Below are 24,592 nucleotides of genomic sequence, written 5' to 3' on the forward strand. Positions count from 1 at the left end.
CTCCAATCATTTACACTAAACTCAAACTTAAAAGAATATTCTCTATATTATGCCTTTTTTACTCACAAAATTTGAAAAACTTTTAGGTATTGGTTTAGTGTAAACCCAAAGATAGGTATTTTTTTCTCAAAAACTAAAAATAAGATAGGTTTTTTAGTAATATTGGAACAAAATATCTATCTCATTTTAGGTTTTAGTGTACCCTTGGAGATGGTTTTAGAAAACCTTTCAAGCAAAGCAAAAAAAACAGAGAAAAGAGTAAAAAAATCATGAACTTTAAACTTGTATACAGTTGTCCATGAAATTCATTTATCTCCAAAATCAAAACTGACATGGCACGTCGAATTATTATCTACATGAATACACCGAACCGTCAACATCATTTTGAAATTCTTCAAAGATGTCATTTAATTCATTACATTTTTTATTTTTGAGTAAACTATATTTTTGGTTCATAGACTTTGCCATAATATCAAACGCCGCACTCATTCTTTAAAAATATGCTCGCACGTCATTGTACTTTGATGTAATATCGATGGAAGCACTTCTACATTTCATAACTTTTTTGCCCTTTTTGTATATTTTAGCATTAAGGGGCATTTTTATACTTTTGCATTTAGCTACTGTCATCTCATCTCACCTAAAGATCCAGAATAATTAATAAAATAATTTCCTCTTGTGTGTATGAGTTGACCAAAATGATAGAATGACAACGAGGATTTGAATCCTCCATAGTGTGTGATCTTTAAATTTATATTGTACGACTATTCATTTGTCCATAAAAAACCATTTCCTCAAAACCACTGGTAAATTGGTAATGCATTATTCATGCATACACATCTATATATAATATACCTATATTTTCCTCATTTGTGCACGTCTCACTCAAACATGGACACACTTGTTTTCTTCGTCGGCGTCATAGGTAATAACACCATCAAATCTCTATTAGTAATTCCTTTTTTCTTTCACTTTGGATTATGAATTTATTGACATATATATCTATTTGAACTTTACATTTCAGGGAATGTAATCTCAGTTCTTATGCTTCTTTCTCCGGGGTAATTAATCAGTTGAGTTACATATATAACTATATAGTACTATATGAATAGACCTAATAAATTGGTTGCAGGAAGACCTTTGTTCGAATAGTGAAGAAGAAGTCGACAGAGGAATTCGAGAGCCTTCCCTACATTTGCACGCTCCTCAACTGTGAGCTTTGGACTTACTATGGAATCATCAAGCCTGACAGCTATCTGGTTGCCAGCATCAATGGTTTTGGAGTCGTGGCCGAGATCATATACATCGCCTTGTTCCTCATCTTCGCCCCGCCTAACTCTAACAAACGCCTTAACACAGCATTACTTGTGGGAATACTGAATGTTGGATTTGCAGCATCAGCCTTTTTGGTAACGTACTATTTAGTTTTGGATGGAGACTTAAGGATTATTAGCATTGGATTCATAAGCTCAGCCCTTAACTTCATCATGTATGCTTCACCTCTTTCTGCCCTCGTAAGTTCATCACAATCTCAGATTAATCAATACAATCAACTTCTTCTATATACATTCCATCTTAATTTATTGATGCAGAAAACAGTGGTGACAACAAAGAGTGCGGAGTTTATGCCGTTTCTTCTCTCATTTTTTCTGTTCTTGAATGGTGGGATTTGGGCTTTCTACGCTTTTCTTATGCAAGACTGGTTTATTGGAGTAAGTCTTCTTTCTAGTATTTTTTTTCATCTTTAATTAATTATTAGAGTATATACTAACGTACACACAAATACATCTTCATGTGATAACTTAATCTACTACTACACCTTAATTAATTCGACGTGAACAACAAAGTTTGTATGAATTGTTTCATTCAAGTTGCGTGTTTAATATGGTTTATTATATACTCCATCCGTCCCCGATTAATTGGCACTCTTTGACCGGGCACGGGTTTTAAGAAATGTAAAGAAAAGTTGGTTGAAAAAGTTATGAGACCCATTTTTTTATATTAGTTTTACAATAAAATGTGAGTGAAGTGAGTTAATGCAATGTGAGACCTACTTATCATTTATGGTAAAAATGAAGTGTGGCAATTATTGAGGGACGGACCAAAATAGAAAAGAGTGACAATTAATCGGGGACGGCTGGGTAGCTAAGGTAGGTATTATATATTCTAAAACCTTAGCGAACAAGTTGAAAGTGTAACATATTTGAATTACATATAATCCAATCTTTGAACCCTCACAAAATGTAAGAGTAATTGTTTGATAGTTCGACACCATAAAAGCAAATTGTAATTAACAATGAGTGGTGCAATTTGTCCACTTGAATGAAATTGGCTTCTCCGTAGCATGATGGGGGTGCTGCATAAATTGCTGAGATTCTAACGTACTTATAACATCTGATTTTAAAAAAAACAATCATTTGTTGCGAATGAGGTATATTTTGTTTAAAAGAAATCACCAAAATTATAGTTTAATAATAGTTTATGATAAAACATAAATTATACAACTATTTAAATCCTAAACCAATCAAAATTATACTATCATTTTTAAAGCTCTTTGTGGAAAAAAAACAGTACTACTACCAAAATCAGTGGAGAGAGAAACCACAACTGATAATCGTTGTCTTCAACGACGATTATTCAGTCGAGATTTTTTCTTAAAGAAATCACTACCTATCACTTGTCGGCTTGTAAATATTTTGTTTTAATCTTATTAATATGACGTGGGAAAACATATTCATATTAAAATACAAAACTTCATTACTTTCTTTTTTCAACTAGAAAAAAAGTTATTTTTTGTTGACTTAGTATTAGTATATCTCTGCTAACATTAAGGGATACATAAAAGAGTGGTAAATGAGATAGATAAGATTCATATGATAAAATAAGATTGGATATTAATAAAAATATTATGAAATAAGATTGGATGTTAAGAAAAATATTATGAGGACGTTTTGTATGATGAATGAGTTAGATAACATTCATATAATAACATAAATTAAAATTATTTACTTTTGTGTGTGGATTGATTATGGTGTAGAATAACTAAAAAGATTATTAGTATGACTAAATTTTAACAAAGCATAATAAAATATATTGTGAATTGGGATGCTTAAATAATCCTTTAGGTAGATGCAATAATAATCCGATTAAATGATTACTTGCATACCTAGTTACCAAAATTTAAAGAATAAACTACAAAAATAGTACTTGGACTATACGTTTATCTCGCTAATTAATCATAGACTTTCAAAATATTCCAGACAACCCTGGACTAAGCGTTTATCTCAAAAAATTGTTCTTTTTCACTGTTTCGTGATGAAAATACCGGGGGGGGGGTTTGGGCAATTTGGTCTTTTTACATTTTAAATCTGATATTATTTCAGTGATGTACTAAATCTGATATTATTTCAAAATTATCATTCTTTTTTCCTTTTGCCATCATTTAACTTTGTTTCTTTATTTCAATATTAGATTTAATTTTATAAAATTAAATTTTAGATTTTGATTTTTAAAATTAAAACTAAGACGTCGTCGTACCTTAATGATTAATTATTAGACACTATCAAATATTGATTAAAACTATTAATTTGTTATTTAATACTAGTAATTTTAATAATTAAAAAAATTTATTGATATTTAAAAATCAAAATTTAAAATTTAATTTTATAAAATTAAATCTAATATTGAAATAAAGAAACAAAATGAAGGATGGCAAAAGGGAAGAAGAATGATAATTTTAAAATAATATCAGATTTAGTATCAGATTTAAAATGTAAAAAGACCAAATTGCCCAAACTCCCCAAAACCCCCCAAAAGAGCATTTTCGTCACGAAACAGTGAAAAATGACCATTTTCGAGATAAACGCTTAGTCCAGGGTTGTCTGAGGATATTTTGAAAGTCCAGAGTTCATTGGCGAGATAAACGCATAGTCCCAGGACTATTTTTATAGTTCACTCAAATTTAAATTAAATTAAATTTATCTAAAGTGATATGTCTATGTAAAATAAGATATATTTTTTTATCTCTCTAATGACGGGAAACCGATTTTTTTCCTAACAAATAACAATATTTCAAACATTTTTTTCTCTAACTCTTTTAGTTTATCAATCTCAGGGCTTAATTCACCCAAAATGCCATCAACTAGTACTTCATAAATTAGTAGGCCATCCCGCACATTAGCTAGCTGGTGAATGCAAAATTATTACAGGGACAATATATGGACCCATAACAGTCCGTAGACTTAAAATCCACCACTAGAACTATCACATCTTTGTTTTGTTGTTGTTCTTGAAATTGAGTGGTAGCACAGCTAGCATGATAAAAGACCTTTTTCAAAGAGAGAGCAATCATACAAGTACTATACTCCCTCAATTCAAAGAGAGAGCAATCATACAAGTACTATACTCCCTCAATTCGTCATTATCCCAGTTCACTTTTGCTATAAGAGCATCCCCATTCGTGCTTTTAGCTACTTTCAATTTGTCATTATCCCAGTTCACTTTTGCTATAAGAGCATCCCCATTCGTGCTTTTAGCTACTTTCAATTCGTCAGTATCCCAGTTCACTTTTGTTATAAGAGCATCCTCATCCGTGCTCTTAGCTAAGAGCACGGAGGTGGACCCGGACCCACTTTTACTCCTTATCCTTAGCTAAGAGCACAACACTCACATCCGTGCTTTCTTAGCTAAGGACAAGCTTAAGGGTCCCACCATTCTATTATTCAATTTAAATAAAAACATTTCCACAATATTAAAATGCATTAAAAATACCCGGAATAATATTACAAATTATATAATAATTAAAAATTATATAATTAAAATCCTAAAAATTAAAAATTACATAATTAAAATACTAAAAATTAAAAATTACATAATTAAAATCCTAAAAATTAAAAATTACATAATTAAAATCCATAAAATTAAAAAGACCCACTACTCGTTGCCGAATTTCGCCCAAATGTGATTGATTAGATCTTTTTGTAGCTCAGCGTGGGCTCTTGTATCGCGCATTGTGTGTCTTCTTTCGATCCTTTCACCGTCGTATGCACACCTCGGCGTGGGGGAGACCTCGCGGTTGAGCTTCCGGCTTCATCCTTGTCGTAAAAGTTAGCCGCCCTCGGTCCTTCGTCAGCTATAATCATGTTGTGCAAGATAATGCACGTGTACATTATGTCGGCGATATTCTTAACGTATCAAAGCCGAGAAGGGGACTTCACAATGTTGAATCGGCCTTGAAGGACACCAAAAGCTCTTTCGACGTCTTTCCGAGCAGACTCTTGACGCTGCGCAAAAAGAATCCGTCTCGGCTCTTGTGGATTGCTGAACGACTTCACGAAAGTCGACCACCTTGGGTAGATACCATCGGCGAGATAGTAACCCATGTGGTATGCATTTCCGTTGACGGTGAAGTCGATCGCCGGTGCTACACCATTCAAAACATCATCGAAGAGTGGTGAAGAATATAACACGTTCAAGTCATTGTTGGATCCGGCAACACCGAAATATGCATGCCAAATCCATAGGCGGTAGTCGGCGACCGCTTCAAGGATAAGCGTTGGGCCGCCGCCTTTGTGGCCGCTTATGAATTGCCACCTCCAAGCAGTCGGGCAATTCTTCCACTTCCAATGCATGCAGTCAATGCTGCCTAGCATACCGGGAAAACCGTGGACTGTTTTGTGAAGACGAAGCAACCGTTGACAATCGTCGGTAGTGGGTGCCCGAAGGAATTCCTCGCCAAAAGCAGAACAAACGCCGTTGCAAAAATTCTTGAGGCATAGGATTCCAGTTGACTCACCGACATGCAAATACTCGTCGAATAGGTCAGCCGTTTGCCCAGTAGCAAGTTGTCGGATGACACAAGTACACTTTTGCAACGCCGTGAGACTTTGCCGACCGATTGCGTCTGCATCTTCTTGAAAGTATTCAACGCGGGTGAACAATGTGTTGACAATACGCATAAACAACCGTTTTGACATGGAAAAACGGCGCCGAAAGTAATCTTCTGGATACCGCGGCTGGTCGGAAAAATAGTCGGCAACGAGCCTTTCATGGGCTCCCTCTCGATCACGAGGGATGTAGCGACGTTTTGCTCTAGTTGGTTGAGGAGGAGGGGCGGGGGTATTGGCGGCGACATAGGCTTCATAGGCGGCACGATATTGTTCATAATATTCTTGTTCTTCGCGCTCCGCTTCCGCAATGAGATTGGTGAAATCCATTTTTGAATTTTTTAGAGAGAGTTTGGGTGAGAGGAAGATGTAGATGATTTAGTATGAAAAAGTATGAATGAGAGATAATTTGATGTGAAAAGTGGATGATGAATGTGTGTATTTATAGATGATTTTGGGATTAAAAAAAAATCACAAAAATCCAAAAAAAACGTCCATAAACAGATCTATTTTTTGGGAATCCAAAAATATATTTTTTTAATTTTTTGGTATTATTTTGAATTATTTATGAATTTAAAAAAAAAAAAAGAAAATTCGAATTTGTAAGAAGACGCCACCACGTAAGGCTGCTCAGCGGCACGGACGTGCTCTTAGCTAAGAGCAGCGCTGTGCCGCTGGCACGGACGGACGAGCTCGTGCTCAGCGGCACGGACGGACAGCCCACCGCTGCGGATGCTCTAAGTGAAAGATAGACTCTACTTTTCACCAACTCATTTCACCACTTTTATATAAAAATGAACCCCACATTCTACCATTTTTTCTCACCCACTTTTTTTATATTTTTTAAAATTTGTGTCAAACTCAAATAGGACTCCTAATGGTGGACTAAAGTAGTACTATTTTGGAAGCATATGTGGTTTTTTCAAAGAAAAAAATTCTAATGCATCATATTAGGGGTGGCAAAATGGGTAGCAAGTAATGTGTAATTCTCATTTTGACCCGCTACCCGTCGAGTATCAGGTACCCATTACCCAACGATGACGGAAAACGAGACGGGATCGGGTAGTGTGTTTCAGAGGTTTGCGGGTAGCGGGCATACCGCACAGGTATACCCATTAATCCCGATAATACCCGATTATATTAGTTTTAGTCATATACCATCTTTTAATACTTTATAGAATCTAAGAATTCTAATAGTTCTTTTGAAACATTTTTATACTCCAACGAACATACAATTGATAATTCACCGGAACTAGCTGAAGAGTATCCCCTACTTTTATTCTCAATCTATTCAAAGCTTACCATCGATATTAATATAGTAAATTAGAGAACATTGTCGGATATTAAGGTTTTCAAATTTTCTATGTGTTTGGAGTCGGGTTCGGGTACCCACAATGTCGGGTACGGGATACCCAACACAGTTATCGGATAATCCCAGTACATTGCGGGGCGGATATTAGGACAATAAATTTGGCAAAAATCAGGTACGAATATCCGATTTGTCGGGTGCGGCTACATCATATGGACAAACAAAGTTGGGCCTGCAATTGTAGTATCATTATCCAGGTTATTCAAGGTCAACCATTTTGTTGACACTTAAATTTGAAATTAAATATGATAAAAGTCGTCCACATTCAAAATATTAATAAGTGGCGTATTGATATTTTTAGAGAAGTGTACTTTGTAGTACACCATGTATATCACCATATTGTGATTATAGGCTTTTTGCATTTATTCTATTAATCCATCCTTTCTAGTTATGGTGGGTATTAATTGAATCACTTTCTCTTCACAGAAAAATAGAATCGAATTTATGAATCTCTCTCTTTGTGAAATATGAAGGTTCCAAATTCAATTGGATTTGTGTTGGGAGCTCTGCAGCTGCTGCTTTATGCCATTTACAGAAACCCAACAAATTCAGATAAAATTTCTCAAACAGAGTCCCTCCTTCCACGTTCTTCCAACTGTTGACTTGCACCTCATATCTCTAAGTTCTTATAATTTTTATTGTATGATGAAATTATAGAGTCCTTTTCCAATTTGTGTACTATATTTTGCTATCTATCTATACATGTTTTTGTGATTGTAAGACCGAGCATATACCAACAAAGACAGTATATTCTTATTTGATTGAAGAAATTTTATTTTGTGGGGGCAGGCATCATTTTTAAAAACAATCATTATGAGTTGATTAGAGGCAAAATTGAAAGGGAAAATAAAGTTCACCACTGGTATTTAACACTAAATACAGAAAATGTATATACTACTATTTAAACAAAAACCATCACAGTTTAAGAGAACATAAACTTGCTGTTGCTGCATTGATGATAATCAGACTACCAAACAAAGAGCCCATAGCTGAAGTCAGATTGGATGTACAAATGATGCTAGAAATCACATTAATAGTTTGAATAAGTTGTAGCTACCCAAATGTAAACAAACACAATGCTTTCTTTAAATATCCCAAACCTAAGAGGGTTCTAATCCATAAAGGGGATACAGCTTGCTTCTCCAGTTTACACATCTCTTTTGCCTGCTAATCCTTTGCTAATGGATTCTCCTCAACTTCCCAGCTTCCAAGTTTTCTAAGCTATGAGTATCAAACATTCTCTACAAGACAGCTTATGAACAAAGAAATGCAAGCCACCCATTCACTGAAACAAACTTGTAAATGCACTTCGTTGTGCATCAGGACGCTCCAATTTTAGGGGGCTGCCAATCAAGATGCCAAATAGAAATTATCAAAATTTAAACCTTCAAGACCAATTTTGGGGAGAATAGTAGGAAGAAGAGGAATCATCGTACCTTTTTCAAAGGCACCTTTGGATTGACGAACGAGGGTTTCAATATCTCAAAGGAACATACTAGCGATTCATCCACACTTAAAAGTGCACCAACGTTGTCAAACTCTCCACCATAATTTGGAGCCGAGAATATGGTAACTAGTCTTCTTTTGGCAAAGAATTCATACCCATCCTCCACCACCTGCATTTAGCATGTGGTAAATCTTCATTCCAAAACAGCAGCATGACACAACAATTCTAAGCTATACGTTAAGCTTCCAGTGGCTATCAAATCAATGATCTAGTATTGAGACATTAGCCAAACACTCAACAAGATCCAAAGAAAAGAGAATAAGCATTAAGATCCAATTATGAGCACATGTACATATTTGTAATAATAGGCAAACCACGATGTTCCATTGCATATCTTTCAACTGAGATCTACCGTCCATCTCACACTCCAACTAACAGATACTATATCCGTCTCTTCAAAATAAAAAATATTTCCATTTTGGCCTATCTTTAAAAATTAGACACTTCCTATTTTAAGAACTTTTTTTCTCTAATGAGGTGAGACCCATTCTTCACTAACAATACTTCAATCACTTTTTCTTTTTATATGTCTCTTACTTACCAATTGTGCATTAACACCCGTGTAGTTTCAAAAGTTTCTATTTTTATAAGACGGAGGTAGTATAAGAATCATGAGAAAAAGAGCCTGAAAGTTAAAGAAGATAGTCCTATACCTGATGGCCACGGCAAATGAGGTCCAAATCATTTTTTTGCAAGAATTCTGCAACCACATCTGCCCCAAAAACGCATGAGACACCTCTATCACTATCGGTCCAACCACGTATCCTAGGATCAGGATCAGACCAAAGCAAATCACAGAGGAGACCACTATCTGGAATGTCAGTCGGTCTAGTGATCTCATTAATCTGGTCCAATTTTTTGAGCTCAGGAGAAAGTCCCCCATGCATGCAAAGTATCTTTTCATCTATGACGGCAGAGACAGGCAAGCAATTAAAGCACTCGGTAAATATCTTCCAGAGCCGAACATTGAACCGCCTCTTACATTCATCATAAAATCCATAAATACGGTTGATCTTGGCATCTTCATGGTTTCCCCTTAAAAGGTAGACACTATCTGGATACCTAACCTTGTAAGCCAGCAGTAAGCATATTGTTTCCAAACTCTGCTTACCTCGATCAACATAATCTCCTAGAAATAGGTAATTTGCAAGAGGAGGGTACCCACCAAACTCGAAGAGCCTTAATAGGTCCTGGTACTGGCCATGTATGTCTCCTGTAAGAGAGCTATTTCATTTATCAGCACAAAGCAAAGGTGAGAAGCAATGAGCAACAATTAATGTGGCAACTGTAAGAACATAATGATTTATGAGTGCACTGCTAATATTATTCAAGAACTAAGAGTGACAATGTGACATACACATATTGCACAAGAGGAAGGCTTAAACATGGAGAGCTACATTAACCAAGTTGCCTAAAGCAGCCTGTACTATAGGGAGTTATACCAGGGTTTAATTTGTAGTTACAGTGAGACCAAAGACGAGCAATACTCTGAAAAGGTCATTCCTTGACACTAACACATTGGCGTCAGCGATGTCCCACTTCTGTGGAGCTCCATCTCCCAGTAGAATAGGGCCTACTAGCGATAGCAAGTTTACATTTATTCTAGTTTTACAAAGAAAATTAATGTGTGTATACCGCTGGTGATTAACTCATATCCTCCTAAATCCAATGTAAGAGATCACAGTAACGTAATCATGGGACTTACTTCAAAACATTTTTTTAACTTGATTTACTCCCAACCTAGGCTATGGATAGGCAAATCAACATTACAGGCTCACATAGATCCACAGACTGATACAGACCTCACGAGACTTAACCTGCTAAAAGAAGTCGAATCTAGTTATTGATGAATTAGCATCTGATTTTTTCCACAACTTATATGCACTTGATGATTTAGTGATCTTATAAATTGCAAAGTGATTAGCAGTTGTACCAACATCCTCAAGAGTCAAGACCATTAACCATGTAGAAGCTGACAAGGAAACAAACTTGAATCTTTATAACTGCATATAAATTAATCCCAAATCATCATGATAACCAGCAATAGCTAGTCAATGAATTTCTGTAAGAAACTAAATTACCTTAAATTAGCGTTTCATTACTTAAAAAGCTAGGTCATACAATTGATCCACACTCCGTTCAGCATGCCAATCAAAAATATAAACAAAGTCAGCATTAATGAATTTCATCAAGCACCAAAAACCCCAAAATTCCACTGTCAAAAATTCGGGCGACCTAAACTGAATTCCAATGCCACGTATGTGCAAAATTTGATCATATAGAATGGGCGAAAAAACAGGAAAAGAGAGAGAGAGACCGCAGATCCTAATAGGGGAGCGGAGTTGGAGGAGGTTGGGCTCGGAGATGAAAATTTGGCGAGCGTTGACGCAGAGCTGGCGGATCTCGGCCTCCGAAAGCTGCACCTGTTTCCCTCCTTTGCCTTCCAACAGCCGGCGTATTATGTCATCCAACACCCCCTTATCCATATTTCCTTCAATTGTCATCATTTTTGGTGTCTTTTCTTAGAATTGGATGCAATTTCACTCAGATAGGCGCAGGAAAGAAAAGGGTTATCATCAAAATTTCAAATTGAAGGAGTATGAGGGAGAGAGGAATTGGTTTGATGCATAATCGATGAATATGATATTGTTAGGTCAATTTGGGCATTGACATATTCGTCTGATTGATGAGTGCTCTACCAGATTCTCTAATTTTGCAATTTCATTTTTTAAGCGCGTCTCCTTTTCATTTTTTTTTTTATGTAGTCTAATTTGGAAGTAAAAAAATACTACTACTAACTTCTTTATTATTTCTCTATTAAGTAATATAAATAATAGTGAGTTAGTATATTTTTGCAAGGGTGGAAAGTGGGGTGTATAAAAAAATATACTACTACATTAAAAAAGAGAAAGAGTAATGTATTTTTCATTTAAATGCTCAAATAAAAAATATATATAAAGTCTAAAATTATAGGAATAAATAGGGTAAGACAGAGTCTAGAGTACTTGCGTGAGATATAATTAGGGCTGCTTAACCGACCGGTTCCGGTTCTATCCGGTCCGGTTTGACCGGGTACCCGGTTATAAATTTTTATTAATCCCAGAACCGGAACCGGTTCGGAACCGACCGGGTAAGAACCGGCCGATTCCGGTTACGAACCGGATCCAATTTATAGTTTTCGTTTTAATTTTTTTTAAATAATTCAACTTCTACAAATATAACAATTAATACCTAAAAATTCAAATAAACACACAAAAACACAAATCAACAAGATAATAATATTTATTATTCAATATTCTAATTCCTAGAAGTAATAGTTCAATAAACACACACACAACACCATTACGCACACACACAGCACCTAACACACACACACACAAGACACATACACACACTCACAGACCCAACACACCCGACATATGCGCACACACAGCCCCTAACACACGCACACCGTCACATAAACACACCCGTGCGACATATGCACACACAAAGTCATAAACACACGAAAATATATTCAAGTGGGCCAAAAAAACTACTTCAAAACTCAAGAAAAACAGCGTCAGCGACGGCGAGGAAGGTCAGCCGCTAGCGTCGAGTGAACGAGGAGAGTTAGAGGCGTGAGAGATTGAGAGTGATCGTGTATGGGATAGCAGCGTGAGTGGTGGGAGTGGGAAATTAGGGTAAATAATAAATAGGAGTAATTTAGTTAAACTTACCGTAAGATTAAGATCCTATAATATTATTATTTATTAGGGAAAGTTATGTAGTATATTTATATTTGATATTCATAATATTATTAGAATCTAAAATTAAAAATCTAAAATTGATTTATTATTCGGTTCCGGGTAAGAATCGGGTAGAACCGGAACCGGAACTTTTTAGAAACATTAGAACCGGTACCGGGAACCGGATACCGGAACCGGAACCGGTAAACCGGTTCCCGGTTCCTCAATTACCCGGTCGGTTCCGGTTCCGATTTCGGGTACCCGAGAACCGGAGAACCGATTAAGCAGGCCTAGATATAATCTACACATATATAAATCGCATGAATAAAATATAGGAATAAATTTAATATTTTGTTTATTATTCTTTTAGTTTAATATTTTGTTTCTTATAAATTTTAGTCAGACACCAGAATAATATTTTATAGTACTAATAAATTAGTTTAGACATTGTTAGTGGCTTTGTCTTAAATCGCATGATTTTAGGGGAGGAGAGATAAGAGAAAGATAAATTATCATTTAATAATGGCGTTGGAAGATAATGTGATAAGAGAGAATATTAAGTATACAAATGTTATTGACGATGTCGTGATTTCAATAACGTCATTATTTTTATTTATTTATTATTAAACAAATATAAATTTAAAGTTGCATCAAGTATTCGAATACGAGACTATTATTTATTTATTTATTTAAATTTAAAGATCGCGCCACGAAGGATTCTGAGACCTTTCTGCCATTTGGCCAACTCACGTACACACAACGTCATTATTTAGATCTCAAAGTAAAAGGCTTATTTTAATTTTTATCATGAATCAAGAAGAATAGTAGAGCAATAAATTAATTAATTAGGATTGTAATGTACGTATTTGTTTATTTCTTGTTGTAGAAACTTTTTATGTTAATGTTATGAAATGCAATTTGAATCATTTAGAATTTTAGATTATAAATCTGGCAGTGCAAATTAAACATGATATTCATCATTATAAGAAGCAATAAGTATTAGTACAAAGTTTCAAACATTCTTATACATTTGGTTGCACACTAATTGTTTTAATGATAATCTTAATAAAAATTTAATTTTCTAATTACAATGCCTAAAATCAGCCTACACTACAGCATTAAAAATTGAGTCAATGTTTAGGTAAAATACTCCATTAAAATTTTTAATTTATCGTGGATAGTTATAATAATTGGATAAAAATGACCTAATTCCATTTGACCGTCAATTTTTTAGGACTTGGTAAAAAAACAAAAAAATGGACCAATTTTATAAATTAGAAACACGAAGGTATTTGGTGAAATAATATTTATGAACCAAAAACTGAAAATTGAACAATTTTAAAAGTTAATACATAATAAATGTTAGGTGAAGTTAAAGTCCGCCAACAGATTAATAAAAGCGCCGAGCTAATTCACCTCATTTCCTCACAACAGACAAAATTGGTCTCGCCAAAATTATTATCTAAAATAATTGAAAAAGACACAAAAATAAAACTGGTTCACAATTTCTCCTTTACGTCTCCGGAGCAGTTTCCAAATTCCTATCTAATTTTCATCTGAATTCGTTAATAATTCGGTTTCAATTCTATTTAGTTTCAACTTTCTTTGGATTACGTTGTGATTTCATTGCTAGATCGTAATAGATTGGTGGCATTTATGTGAATTTTGGATTATATACATTAAATTATGGGGCTGGGCGATGCCGATCTTCTCGACGACGGCGACAGTGGTTGCAAGGCGTCAGATGCAATCGTGCCATGCTCGATTTGCTTGGATGTGGTGACGGATGCCGGCGTCAGATCCTGGGCGAAGCTTCAATGCGGCCATCAATTTCATCTCGGTGGGTGATGAATTTCGAAATTTGCTCTTAAGATCTGACCTTTTTTTATCTGCCTTACTCCATTACATTTTCATTTATTTTTTTGGTTGCAAATTTTGATTTTTTTTTTCCTTACTCCGTTAAAGATGTTATTTTTTTCCTTGTTTTTTTGGGTGCAAATGATTTACGTGAGATGGCTGGATTTATGACTTAATTTAGGTGAAAATATCATTTTTATTCAGATGTAAGAGTAGAAAAATGGAGTTCATTGTACGGAATTATGCGGTTAGTTTGGAGTATTCATTCATGGGTTTAGTTGACCTGTTTTAGGATATGGGAGTCAAGTTTTCATGTGAATTTCAGTTCTTCGGAGCTGCAGAGCAAACATTAGCTATAAAGATGACCTATTGAATTGTAAATCAAAGTTCACTTGCCACCGGCAGAGAATTGGGGAGGTTAGTTTTGTGTATATATCAAATGCTTGGTGTGATTTAGCATTTCAAATATATCCAAGTAATACAATTGTGGGAGACCTGAATGTACCCTGTTATTCTGAGGCTCTCCTGATGAATAATGGGGACATTCACTGAATTATAAAACTTCCTTTTGTCCACAAAAAATAGTCATCATTGGTGCTACTATTGTGAATGGAGAATGGTCTCATCCATATAGTATTTGCAATGATTAAAAATGTATTGTAAGTGATGAAAGTGAGTGCAGAATGGGTCCCACGTATATGTAGTTAATATAGATAGAAAGTGTCTATTTTTTGTGAGTAAACCATATGGTGAAAAGTGGCTATTTTTTTTGGATGGAAGGAGTATTATAATGAATGATTACGGACGTCTTGTTGATTGGGTTGATCGAGGTGGTGGGTGATTCGTTATATGTTCATCTTGTGCATTGGGTCCCATGTATATGTAGTTACTATAGATAGAAAGTGACTATTTTTGGTGAGCAAATCAAAATGGTAGAAAATGACTCTTTTTGTGGACGGGGCACCAACATCTTGTGGATTGGGTTGATTGAGGTGGTGCCTTGGTGGGTGAATCTTTATATGTTCATTTGTCTACTAATCACTGATAATCCACGAGGAAGAGTTGTGTTTAGGATGGGCTTGTATGTTTTGGTGTGACTGAAGTGTGTATAATGATGACTACACTAAATCTTTCTCTGTGGAGTGATAATGGTAACAGAGAGCTCATAGTAATGCAGTTCAATTGCCGGATCTCGAAATTGTTGGATCTGATGCAAGTTTCACACTGCTTTTACGATTATACCATTTATGAAGTTGAACACATAATCAAATAGTTTTACTTCTACCAGGGATTCAACTAGAAACTTTGTTGGTTTATGTCAAGCACCTTTCTTGCCTACTTTTGTGCTTATCTAGATAATTACTACTCATGTTTGATCTTATAGAAGTTCACCAATGCCAAACGAATCCAAACAATTATCAACATAGAATGTATCATTTTAGATTTTCTTTTGGCGATACAAGATATATCTATAATTTCTTAAAGAGCTACCATTGAGGATTCAACTTTTGTAGGAAAACCAAGTTTGTATCTTATCAATTTTAATCTTTAGTGAGTGCATTTGTGTGTATATTTATCTGGAGGTATTTTAATGCAAATAAAAATCTTAAGGGGGTATTTGGCACTTAGGGAGTTTTGGTTATTCTAGAACCATGGTTGTAACGTAAACATGTTAAATCTCTTGAGTTGTTTTTGTGCTTTCGTTTTTACTTTGTCTTTTAAGAACAGTTTTTCCGCGTGGGGTTCTTTTAATTCATTGACCATCCTCTTGGTTTTGTTGTGGCACCTATTTTTACTTTCATGCCTAGTCTCATATGAAGCATGCGATGTACACTCTAATTAATGAGTGTTTCGAGAATCAGAATGCTGTTGTTGATGTGTTTGTATGCATCGTTGTGTTATAATTTATTCATTTCATTGTGTGTGATCTGGCAGATTGCATAGGCTCTGCGTTTAACGTAAAGGGAGCAATGCAGTGCCCTAACTGCCGGAAAATTGAGAAAGGACAATGGCTCTATGCAAATGGTGGTCGTCAGTTGCCTGAGTTTAGCACAGATGATTGGGCACATGACGAGGATCTGTATGATCTAAATTATTCTGAAATGGTAATTTTCTGAATATTCATGATTGTGAGGGTATAATGATTTTGCTGTTGGGAAATACCATCTTCTTTCCTTAGTCAAGTAAAATGGTCCGCTTTTTCCTCATCGAATCTACCTAACTATTGAATTCAAGTAGCATAATCTTGAGCCTTTTCTCGTTGTACCATCCCAGATGATATACCTCTCCAACTTCATCTCTATGAGTACATTCTTGTTCTAATTAGGCTATGCCTTTTATGATGTGTTATGTCATTAACTTCTTGCATGGTTTTGAGTTATTTGAATGAGCTAATTTGTTGGAATTGTGCAACTTGTTAAAGTTGGTGGTGGTAGATTTGAGTTCTATCCTTTGCCCACTTTTACTTGTTCTCCCTAGTGATTAGTCTAAATTTCAGATTTAGAATTTATATATAAACAATCTTTGTTTACTTTGATTCTACAGACGTTTGGAGTACACTGGTGTCCTTTCAGTGGTTTAACTAGGCTTCCATCATCTTTTGAGTAAGCCTCTTCTAACCTTATAAGTTTGATGTTGACCTCGAATTTCATAGTATGTATCCCCCTGGGTGTTCAAGTACAGATGGTATCTCTTTTTCACCACTAACAATTCCATTTTCTATTGAATGTTTGTGAACCAGTGCTAGAATTCTATAACAATAGAGATTAATATATTATGTCATTTATTCCAGCTGGTATCTGCTCATACATGCATGCGTCCAGTATAACTGGATTTCGTGGTGTCTGGAATATGAATCTTTAATTCCTAAAAGCGCATGTTGGTTGTTGGCTATGACAAATTTCGCTTTGCTTAAATCAGCAGGGGCTGGAACAACCATGTCTTTTGTGCCTGCCCTAGATGTTATGAAGCCTGTAGTGCATTTTGTATCAATTTCAGCTAGGTTTGTGTTTGTAGAAACTCCTTCAGCCGGTATACCCCCCTGCCATTGTATGTGCTCATTTTAACAAGGTTTTGGAAATCTTCATTTCATAAATTGAACACACCTATTCCAATAGAATGGTTCTCCATTTCTCATGTAGAATATTTTATCTACAAAGAGCATGCTGATATGTAAGTGCCAGTATGGCGGACGTTGGAGAGTTTTCAGTCTCAGTTTTTCTGAAGATTTTACCTTTTGTATCTCTTTGGCATCAATGCTGCATTACATATTTGTTGGCTGTCAGTTCAACTATTATCTTTCCCCTTGTACCTACCCAGTTAACAAGTCTTTGTTATTTGTTTGTATTTGCAGTGAAGGAGAATTTCCATCAAGTGCGTGTAAGTTATCTTCCTCAAGTTACTGTGAAGGCTTACTAAGTTTGTAATAATAAGATGGTGGTTTGTTTTGTAGACCACGATCATGTTGGACACCATGCTCACTTTGTGGAACATGGACCCACGTCCTCTACAACTCATCCGTGTCCATATATTGCTTATTTTGGGACAACTTCAACATCCAGTGGGAATGTATCTGATGGGTCCAATTTTAGTAATCATTGGAGTGGGCTGTCTGCTCCAAGTGAAGTACGGAACTCGTATGCTTCCCCTTCAGTGGATGCCCATTATCACAACAATTGGGACCACCCTTCTCATGTTGCTGCAACCAACCGAATTGGTAGTGCAGATCAACCACCTATTCCATCCGTCAGACATGGAATGCATCCTTTCGTCGTTGGTCACAGGTTAGGAATTGATCAAACTTTTGGTATCAACTTCGGGTCATCGTGAGTGGAAATATGTTGATATTGGTATTAGCCCTATTGGCACTGATAAGAAAAATGGGAAGGAGATTGATTAATCAGCTTGATGTTTTCTGACAGCGCCGCTAGTAGAGCTATCACCTCATCAGTGCTTCCACCGTACCCTGGTACAGTTGCTCGGCCCCGTGACCGTCCTCCACTTCAAGCTCATTTCCAGCAATCCAGTAGTGCACGTGGCTCACTTGTTTCTACCGGACGTAGATCTGCCAGCCATAGGGGTTTGCATCAAGTTTCCCCAGTAGCCTCATCATCGGATGGATTTTACTTCTTTTCATCGAACCCATCTGGAATAAGTTTTCAAGATGCTGAACATCCCCCACGCAACCACTTTCAGGGTTGGGAGCGCGAGCAGCAGGCAGGCTTCCCTGTGAGCCAGGTTGATAGGGATTCAATCTGGGCACCTTTCCATCACCCTTCATCCAATTATGGTGTTAGACCGAGGCAGAGGCATGGGTCTGAGAGGATGCCATCGCAAAATCGAACATAAGTGTTAAATCATGTTGCGGTAAAACTTTGATGCCTGTGGCTCACAACTAAGAACTGAGAACCCGAATCGTATATGATTGAGCTACAGTCTTATAATGTGTAGACTTATGGGTGCAAATATTTGTGTGATGGTGGTGGGATTTGGCTTGCTCTTGTTTCTTAGCCATTGGGGTAAATAACACCATGTTCTTGAATCATTTGGGATTTTAACATACTAATTGTGGCAACGATCACAAACCTTTATGGAATTATCAAGTTATGGTTTAATCTGACTGAAATATTACACGATTGATGCCCATCTGAATGTATCTACAACATTTCCACGTTTTTGTTTAATAAACTAGACATAATTCATTTTAATCTTTCAACACAAATGCACCTGGCAACCACAAAATTAAGACCACATAACCATCCATGAACTGACAGGCATAAGAATTTTGTTAATGACGGATATCCTGCCTTAATCCTCCCCTTGTAAGAATTTTCACCTGTTTTGGAATAAGAGTATCGTCAAAGTTTTGATCATTTACAATTATTTCTGCGCCTTTTTAGTTGAAATCAATTTGTGCTTTTAATGGCAAGTAAATAACTTTTTTTTTATGTGCAAGCAACAGAAATATAATTTCCTGTTGGTGGTGATTGTGTAGATATCATGATTTGGCTGGTACCATTAGATGCTATCATAAAATAGTCATATTGCACAAGAGGAATCATAATTTCCTGTTGGTGGTGATTGTGTGGTTTACAACAGCACAAGACATTATCTACTGAGCAAAGCTCACCATATTACACCAGAGGTCATTCAAGTATACGGTCTGGCTGTTCGAAAACATCCTGCTTCAGAATACAGTTGCTTCAAAACCGAGAGGGTGGTGGCACTGGCAACCTTCAAGTCATGTTCAATATAAGCAAAGTCAAATGCAGAGATAACCCGACCAGTTAGCATGAGTGTCAAACATTAACACACCGATGTTTAGTCTATGTAATCTTGAGACTACGTGCAAGTAGAATATTGACTAATCACTTCCCAGTCCAAGTAAAGATACTCCCATGTATTGTAAAAAAAAATAGCCTTGAAAAATGTGACTAAACAAAGGGGTAACACAAATCTAAATATATCTATAGCCAAAATTACAAAGAGGGAGGAGGATGGGGTGGCATTTTTTGCATAACTTACTCGCCTGTAACAAAGGGGGCGTAATATGCACATATGCTTGGCACTCATTTTCCGACATTCTTTCTGTTCCCGTGGCTAACAGGGGATGCAGGAGGGCTTATCCTAGTTCCTAGTCTCCTTCCAGTACGCTGGATAGCTGCTTGCTTCTGACGTTGACCGTTGCTCTTCCTTCTACTACATCATCATTGAACTAATATGATAAGCCACAGCATAATATTCTTATGGAGGACTAATACTGAATTACTACTGTAGAATCTCAGTAAAACTAAAAGTACATCAATCAAGAAAACGAAAGACATTACAATCGCAACACACTAGCATTAAGATTGATATTAATATCTCTTTCATTGGTGAAAGGAAGGATGGACTATTTGGCCTAATTAAAGATGCTTTAGAAGCAGCTTTTTATTTTTTTTCTTCCATCTCTGAACGCAGGTCACCCACTCATGATTGCAGATTCTTTAGACTTCTCAATGTCAAAAGTAAAAGGGCTACATACATTGTGGATATAGGAAACTAAATGGAATAAACCGAGGAAACACAGACCAATATAAGTTGAATAGTCAAGCTAGTTCCAAATTTCTTATCTATCTCCTCTCATATTTCTTTTCTGAGAAACCACACACACAAACATATGCAGAAGTTACAAATTGACCCTCAAAATAAATGCTGACCTTGCAAACAGAAGTCCAGCTGTAAGCACCATTCCTCCAACAGCCCAAGAAATTCTCTCACTCAATGGCATATCAACAATCAATTGCATAAAATCTTGGACAACCTCAGTGTTCTGTTCTCCACGCACAATCTCAGAACGTGAAGATTTCCAGGAATTTGCAATATAATCTAGGCTACCCTTCCCACCATAGCATGGAAATTCACCAGGTTCATCGAGAGGCTTGACAGAGAAACCTGCAGCATTGCAGAGCTCAGTTCCATTAGAGACCCACTCTGAAGCTCTACCACAAACAAAGTCACCTTGGCCGCATGGTGCTAGTACCTGAAATATGATTATCCGATCAGCAAATTTACTAAAAATTTAATGTTTAAAGTGAAATTCTATTAACCCCAAACCATCATTCAAGTACTACCAACATTTATCACTTTTAGCAAAGCCCAGCTAAAACAAAAGCAATCTGCGCTCTTTCTGGACAAGTTATTTTGGATAATTTAAAAGCATAAGCACATATCATAGATAAGAATATGAGGAAATTGCAAAAATGTGAAATAGTTAGAAGTGCAAAAAACCTGTGTTTTTCCATCCATAGCAAAGTATGCTGTTGAACATGCTTCATAAATCCTATCACAAAATGATGCACAGATGTTAGGAGGTCCTCGCTGTACCCCCACCCTTGGATCGCAGATAGAACATTCCAAGAATTCCCATAAATTCAAGCACTCTTGGCTTGCTTCTCCAGACGATGCAAGTCTCCTGATGGACAGCAAAGCAGGATGCGTCTGAGTTGCATCACAGCACGTCTCTTTGCGGAAAACCCTACAAAGTGTAAGATCTCTCGGACCTTTTCTTGCTTTCGTGGGGGGTTTGCCTACATTTGAAAATGGGGGGAATCGACCACCGGGAGATATGCAAACTTCACTTGTTTTACCTGCAGCGAGAGCATCTAAAATCAATGATGCAGTTCTATATAACTGATGAGCTTTGTGAAGATTTTTCATTCTGTTTAGAAAAAAGGTTCACTGGCCTTTCAAATATTTGAAGATAAAGAACAAGAAAAAAAGATCACAGTGGAGAATAGAACCTTGAAGTGTGCTTTCCTTTTCTCACCTAACTTCTCTGTTCTAGAGTCTCTTAATCCTTGCATGTTAAACCATAAGTGACTATACCCATCACTTAACTGAGTGCACACTATCATTCTGTTGGGTTAAGTAATCCATTAAGCATTACATATATTGGTTTAAGTATTCTGTTCTAAAGTCTCTTAATCCTTGTCAAAAGTGTGATCTTCAACTATTATTCTACACTTGCAATACATATATTCATACAGTGTACCAGAAAATGAAGTACTGGACTGGATATTATGTGTAACTCCTTCAGTCCAACAATCTTGTATACCAATGTTTATCTTCACATCCAAAGCCATGCAGTACATGTTCAATATTGGTCATAACTCTTCCCACAACATAGATGACAAACAATAAATAGTGCATGGATCATGGTACAATTATAAGATAGCCTGCAACTCATCACGTTTTCACAATTTTGTATCATACTTATAGCATCATAGCAAAAAATATAATTTCTGCATATTCTGGAGAAAAATTGATCACAACATGGAAAACCGACAAATCATATCCGATATAGAAACTTAAGAAGCATTGGGATCATTGTATTTTTTTCTCAAAAAAAGAGGATCAATGATGTTTCTCCATTTAATCCTGCAGTGGGATCATATGTTAAAAACTTAGAAAATGCTGGAAACTAAAACCCCAAAGCCCAATTAGTCTATCCATTCCTCCATTTTTTTTCTTGAAAGAAGTGCATTCACTCTCTTCTAGTATACCGAATTACCGGTGCAACAACCAACAATGCTAAGCAACAAGAACAATACTTGACTAGTTCCCAATACAACAACAAAAGAACAGCTGATTAGGTATATCACAAATTCTTGCGCTTCATCATTGAATAACACAATCCTTAAGAAGTTCCCTATATCGAGACTTAGGAATCATATGAACCAATTGAATCAGAAAGAATAATTCATACTTGCACTTCACAAATCGTTTCAGAATACAAATCAGCGATTAAACACGATACGCTGCACAAAATAATTACATATGTCTGTACAAAAAAACTAACCACCTGAAAAATTTTGAACTCTAAGCAACAGAAGGAGCAATTAATGAGCGTATAATGAAGTGAAGATCGAATAAGAGTGAGATAAAACTCACCAGCGCACAGGAACCAAAAATTGATGGAGGTGAGGAACAAGAAGATGCAGAAACGGTGGAATCTCCTCATTACAATACTCGATTCTGTATTATGTATTGAATTTAAGGTATAAACTAGAATGGAATCGCGAACACAAAATCCTGCCTTCTGACCATGGCATTGACTCGTTCTTTCGGAATTGGGAAAAAATTACTGCCAATTCATTGTATTGCTCAAAAATAAAATAATAAAATATTTGACGAATTTATGTAGTACTACTACTATACGCTTCATTTGAATTGGAATTTGAATTGGATTGAAATCTATACAATATATAGAAACGGAGTTTTGGAGTATTTAAGAAAATAAAGAGAATTTTAGAGGTATTTAGGAAAATGCCTATTTAAAATAGATATTTAAATAAATTAAAAATATATACTTTAAATGTGAGCGAGTGGAGGTTAACAAAACGTGGAAATTAAAATATTTACACCAATATTTTAGCATATATAAATGGATTTTGTTTCTTTTAATACTTCATCTGTAGTAATTATAGAATGCTTCCACGTATATTGAATAATATAGTTCCTACCATCAAAATAATACTACCATTTGAACGTGTGATTAAGTGTTAAATTAAAAAAAAATACATAATATAATTTAAACGTGAGTGAGTGGATATAATTTAAACGAATTAAAAATATACTCCCCCCGTCCCATTGAAGATGACCCACTTTCCTTTTTGGTTTGTCCCAATCAAGATGATCCATTGCTTAAAATGAAAATCCATTTATCTCTACTTTATTCTCTCTCTCTTACTTTATTCTCTCCACTTAACACACAAAAAAAAAAGTTGCATAAAATCTCGTGCCGTCCAAGAAAGGGGTCATCTTCCTTGGGACGGAGGGAGTATAATTTAAACGTGAGTGAGTGGGAGATTAGCAAAACATGTGAATTAAAATATATATATATATATATATATATATATTAGCATATAAATGGATTTTTTTGGGATAGAAAGAACCGAAGAGGTGATATTTCCCCAGCAAACCGGCGATAACGGGGTGTGGAGGAAGGTCCAGTGTTCTCAGCCTAGAGCCACCGACGGTGAATCATTTGATTTGTGAAATGGCTGTCGCCTTGGCACTTGGCAACATGCTTATTTTTTTAGATGGGATGTATTCATATCCTAACTCTAATTATATATGCAATATACACATTTAGATTAATATCACATATTATCTAATAACATAGATTTTTAGTCTAACAATATTGCTTTTTAGTAGAATAATATAAACTTTTAGTCTAATAATAATAAAGTTCGGCTAATTAGGATTTTAGTTTAATAATATAGCTCGACTATTATTATTACAACTATCAAATCTAAGGATGTTGTGGTTTGTGTTGTGTTTTACGTGAAGATGTAAGGACCATAGTACACCTCTTTGTTACATAAAGATTAATTTTATTGATAGAGAGGGAGAAGAATAAATTAGATTACAAACTAAAGAAAAGAGAGTGAACTACAGATAATATACTTAAATAACACCCATAAATCACAATCATTATACTCCTCGTCAGTTTCATTGGCTGAACTCAGCAAGAGATCCATACCCTCGTCCGAGTTGTATCAAAAGCTAAAAGTGGAATGTTTTCTAAGTTTTCCGGGGCCGCTATCCTGCCGGGGACCAGCGACGGTGTCGTCCCATAGCTGGTCAAGCAACCCCATGGATCCAAATTCCAAACACATAGATAAGGTTGATTAGCATTTACCACCGAATGCTATGCACCAATGTGGCTGTATTTGATGCGCCTCTGTGGAACATGTCACGAGTAGTA

At 35.8% G+C, this 24,592-nt stretch overlaps 4 protein-coding genes across 11 annotated transcripts; 2 read left to right on the top strand and 2 right to left on the bottom strand.

Annotated features, from left to right (window-relative positions):
• The first annotated feature begins 793 nt into the window (after positions 1-793).
• Positions 794-8,040, top strand: LOC125204956 (bidirectional sugar transporter SWEET17-like). 2 transcript variants are annotated; one of them, XM_048103729.1, is made up of 5 exons: positions 794-925; positions 1,025-1,061; positions 1,133-1,514; positions 1,593-1,712; positions 7,728-8,040. In XM_048103729.1, the coding sequence occupies exons 1-5, from the start codon at positions 829-831 to the stop codon at positions 7,854-7,856; spliced, it is 765 nt and encodes a 254-aa protein (XP_047959686.1). In that variant the 5' UTR covers positions 794-828; the 3' UTR covers positions 7,857-8,040. The 2 variants fall into 2 exon arrangements, with proteins under 2 accessions (XP_047959686.1, XP_047959687.1); XM_048103730.1 differs by having other exon boundaries at positions 7,681-7,787.
• A 135-nt stretch (positions 8,041-8,175) lies between these two features.
• On the bottom strand, positions 8,176-11,468 carry LOC125206024 (serine/threonine-protein phosphatase PP1 isozyme 9-like). Of its 2 annotated transcripts, XM_048105290.1 has the most exons (5): positions 11,079-11,468; positions 9,744-9,974; positions 9,415-9,665; positions 8,691-8,870; positions 8,176-8,597 (listed from the first exon to the last, which is right to left on the bottom strand). In XM_048105290.1, exons 1-5 carry the CDS (start codon positions 11,266-11,268, stop codon positions 8,574-8,576), a joined length of 876 nt encoding a protein of 291 aa, XP_047961247.1. In that variant the 5' UTR covers positions 11,269-11,468; the 3' UTR covers positions 8,176-8,573. The 2 variants fall into 2 exon arrangements, with proteins under 2 accessions (XP_047961247.1, XP_047961246.1); XM_048105289.1 differs by having other exon boundaries at positions 9,415-9,974; positions 11,079-11,467.
• Positions 11,469-13,932: 2,464 nt separating this feature from the next.
• On the top strand, positions 13,933-18,956 carry LOC125207446 (E3 ubiquitin-protein ligase IPI1-like). Of its 4 annotated transcripts, none has more exons than XM_048106793.1 (7): positions 13,933-14,326; positions 16,279-16,448; positions 16,888-16,946; positions 17,696-17,721; positions 17,795-18,125; positions 18,264-18,421; positions 18,538-18,956. In XM_048106793.1, the coding sequence occupies exons 1-7, from the start codon at positions 14,173-14,175 to the stop codon at positions 18,582-18,584; spliced, it is 945 nt and encodes a 314-aa protein (XP_047962750.1). In that variant the 5' UTR covers positions 13,933-14,172; the 3' UTR covers positions 18,585-18,956. The 4 variants fall into 4 exon arrangements, with proteins under 4 accessions (XP_047962750.1, XP_047962747.1, XP_047962746.1 ...); XM_048106792.1 differs by adding an exon at positions 14,636-14,760 and having other exon boundaries at positions 14,187-14,326; positions 18,264-18,956; XM_048106790.1 differs by having other exon boundaries at positions 13,935-14,326; positions 17,696-17,715; positions 18,264-18,956.
• Positions 18,957-19,364: 408 nt separating this feature from the next.
• On the bottom strand, positions 19,365-23,005 carry LOC125203317. 3 transcript variants are annotated; one of them, XM_048101636.1, is made up of 5 exons: positions 22,774-23,005; positions 21,112-21,470; positions 20,541-20,863; positions 19,867-20,037; positions 19,365-19,575 (listed from the first exon to the last, which is right to left on the bottom strand). In XM_048101636.1, exons 1-4 carry the CDS (start codon positions 22,841-22,843, stop codon positions 19,911-19,913), a joined length of 879 nt encoding a protein of 292 aa, XP_047957593.1. In that variant the 5' UTR covers positions 22,844-23,005; the 3' UTR covers positions 19,365-19,575; positions 19,867-19,910. The 3 variants fall into 3 exon arrangements, with proteins under 3 accessions (XP_047957593.1, XP_047957592.1, XP_047957591.1); XM_048101635.1 differs by having other exon boundaries at positions 19,871-20,040; XM_048101634.1 differs by having other exon boundaries at positions 19,867-20,040.
• Between the last annotated feature and the right edge of the window lie 1,587 nt (positions 23,006-24,592).

The sequence above is a fragment of the Salvia hispanica genome, chromosome 2 (genome assembly GCF_023119035.1).
Source record: "Salvia hispanica cultivar TCC Black 2014 chromosome 2, UniMelb_Shisp_WGS_1.0, whole genome shotgun sequence".
NCBI classification, from domain to species: domain Eukaryota; kingdom Viridiplantae; phylum Streptophyta; class Magnoliopsida; order Lamiales; family Lamiaceae; genus Salvia; species Salvia hispanica.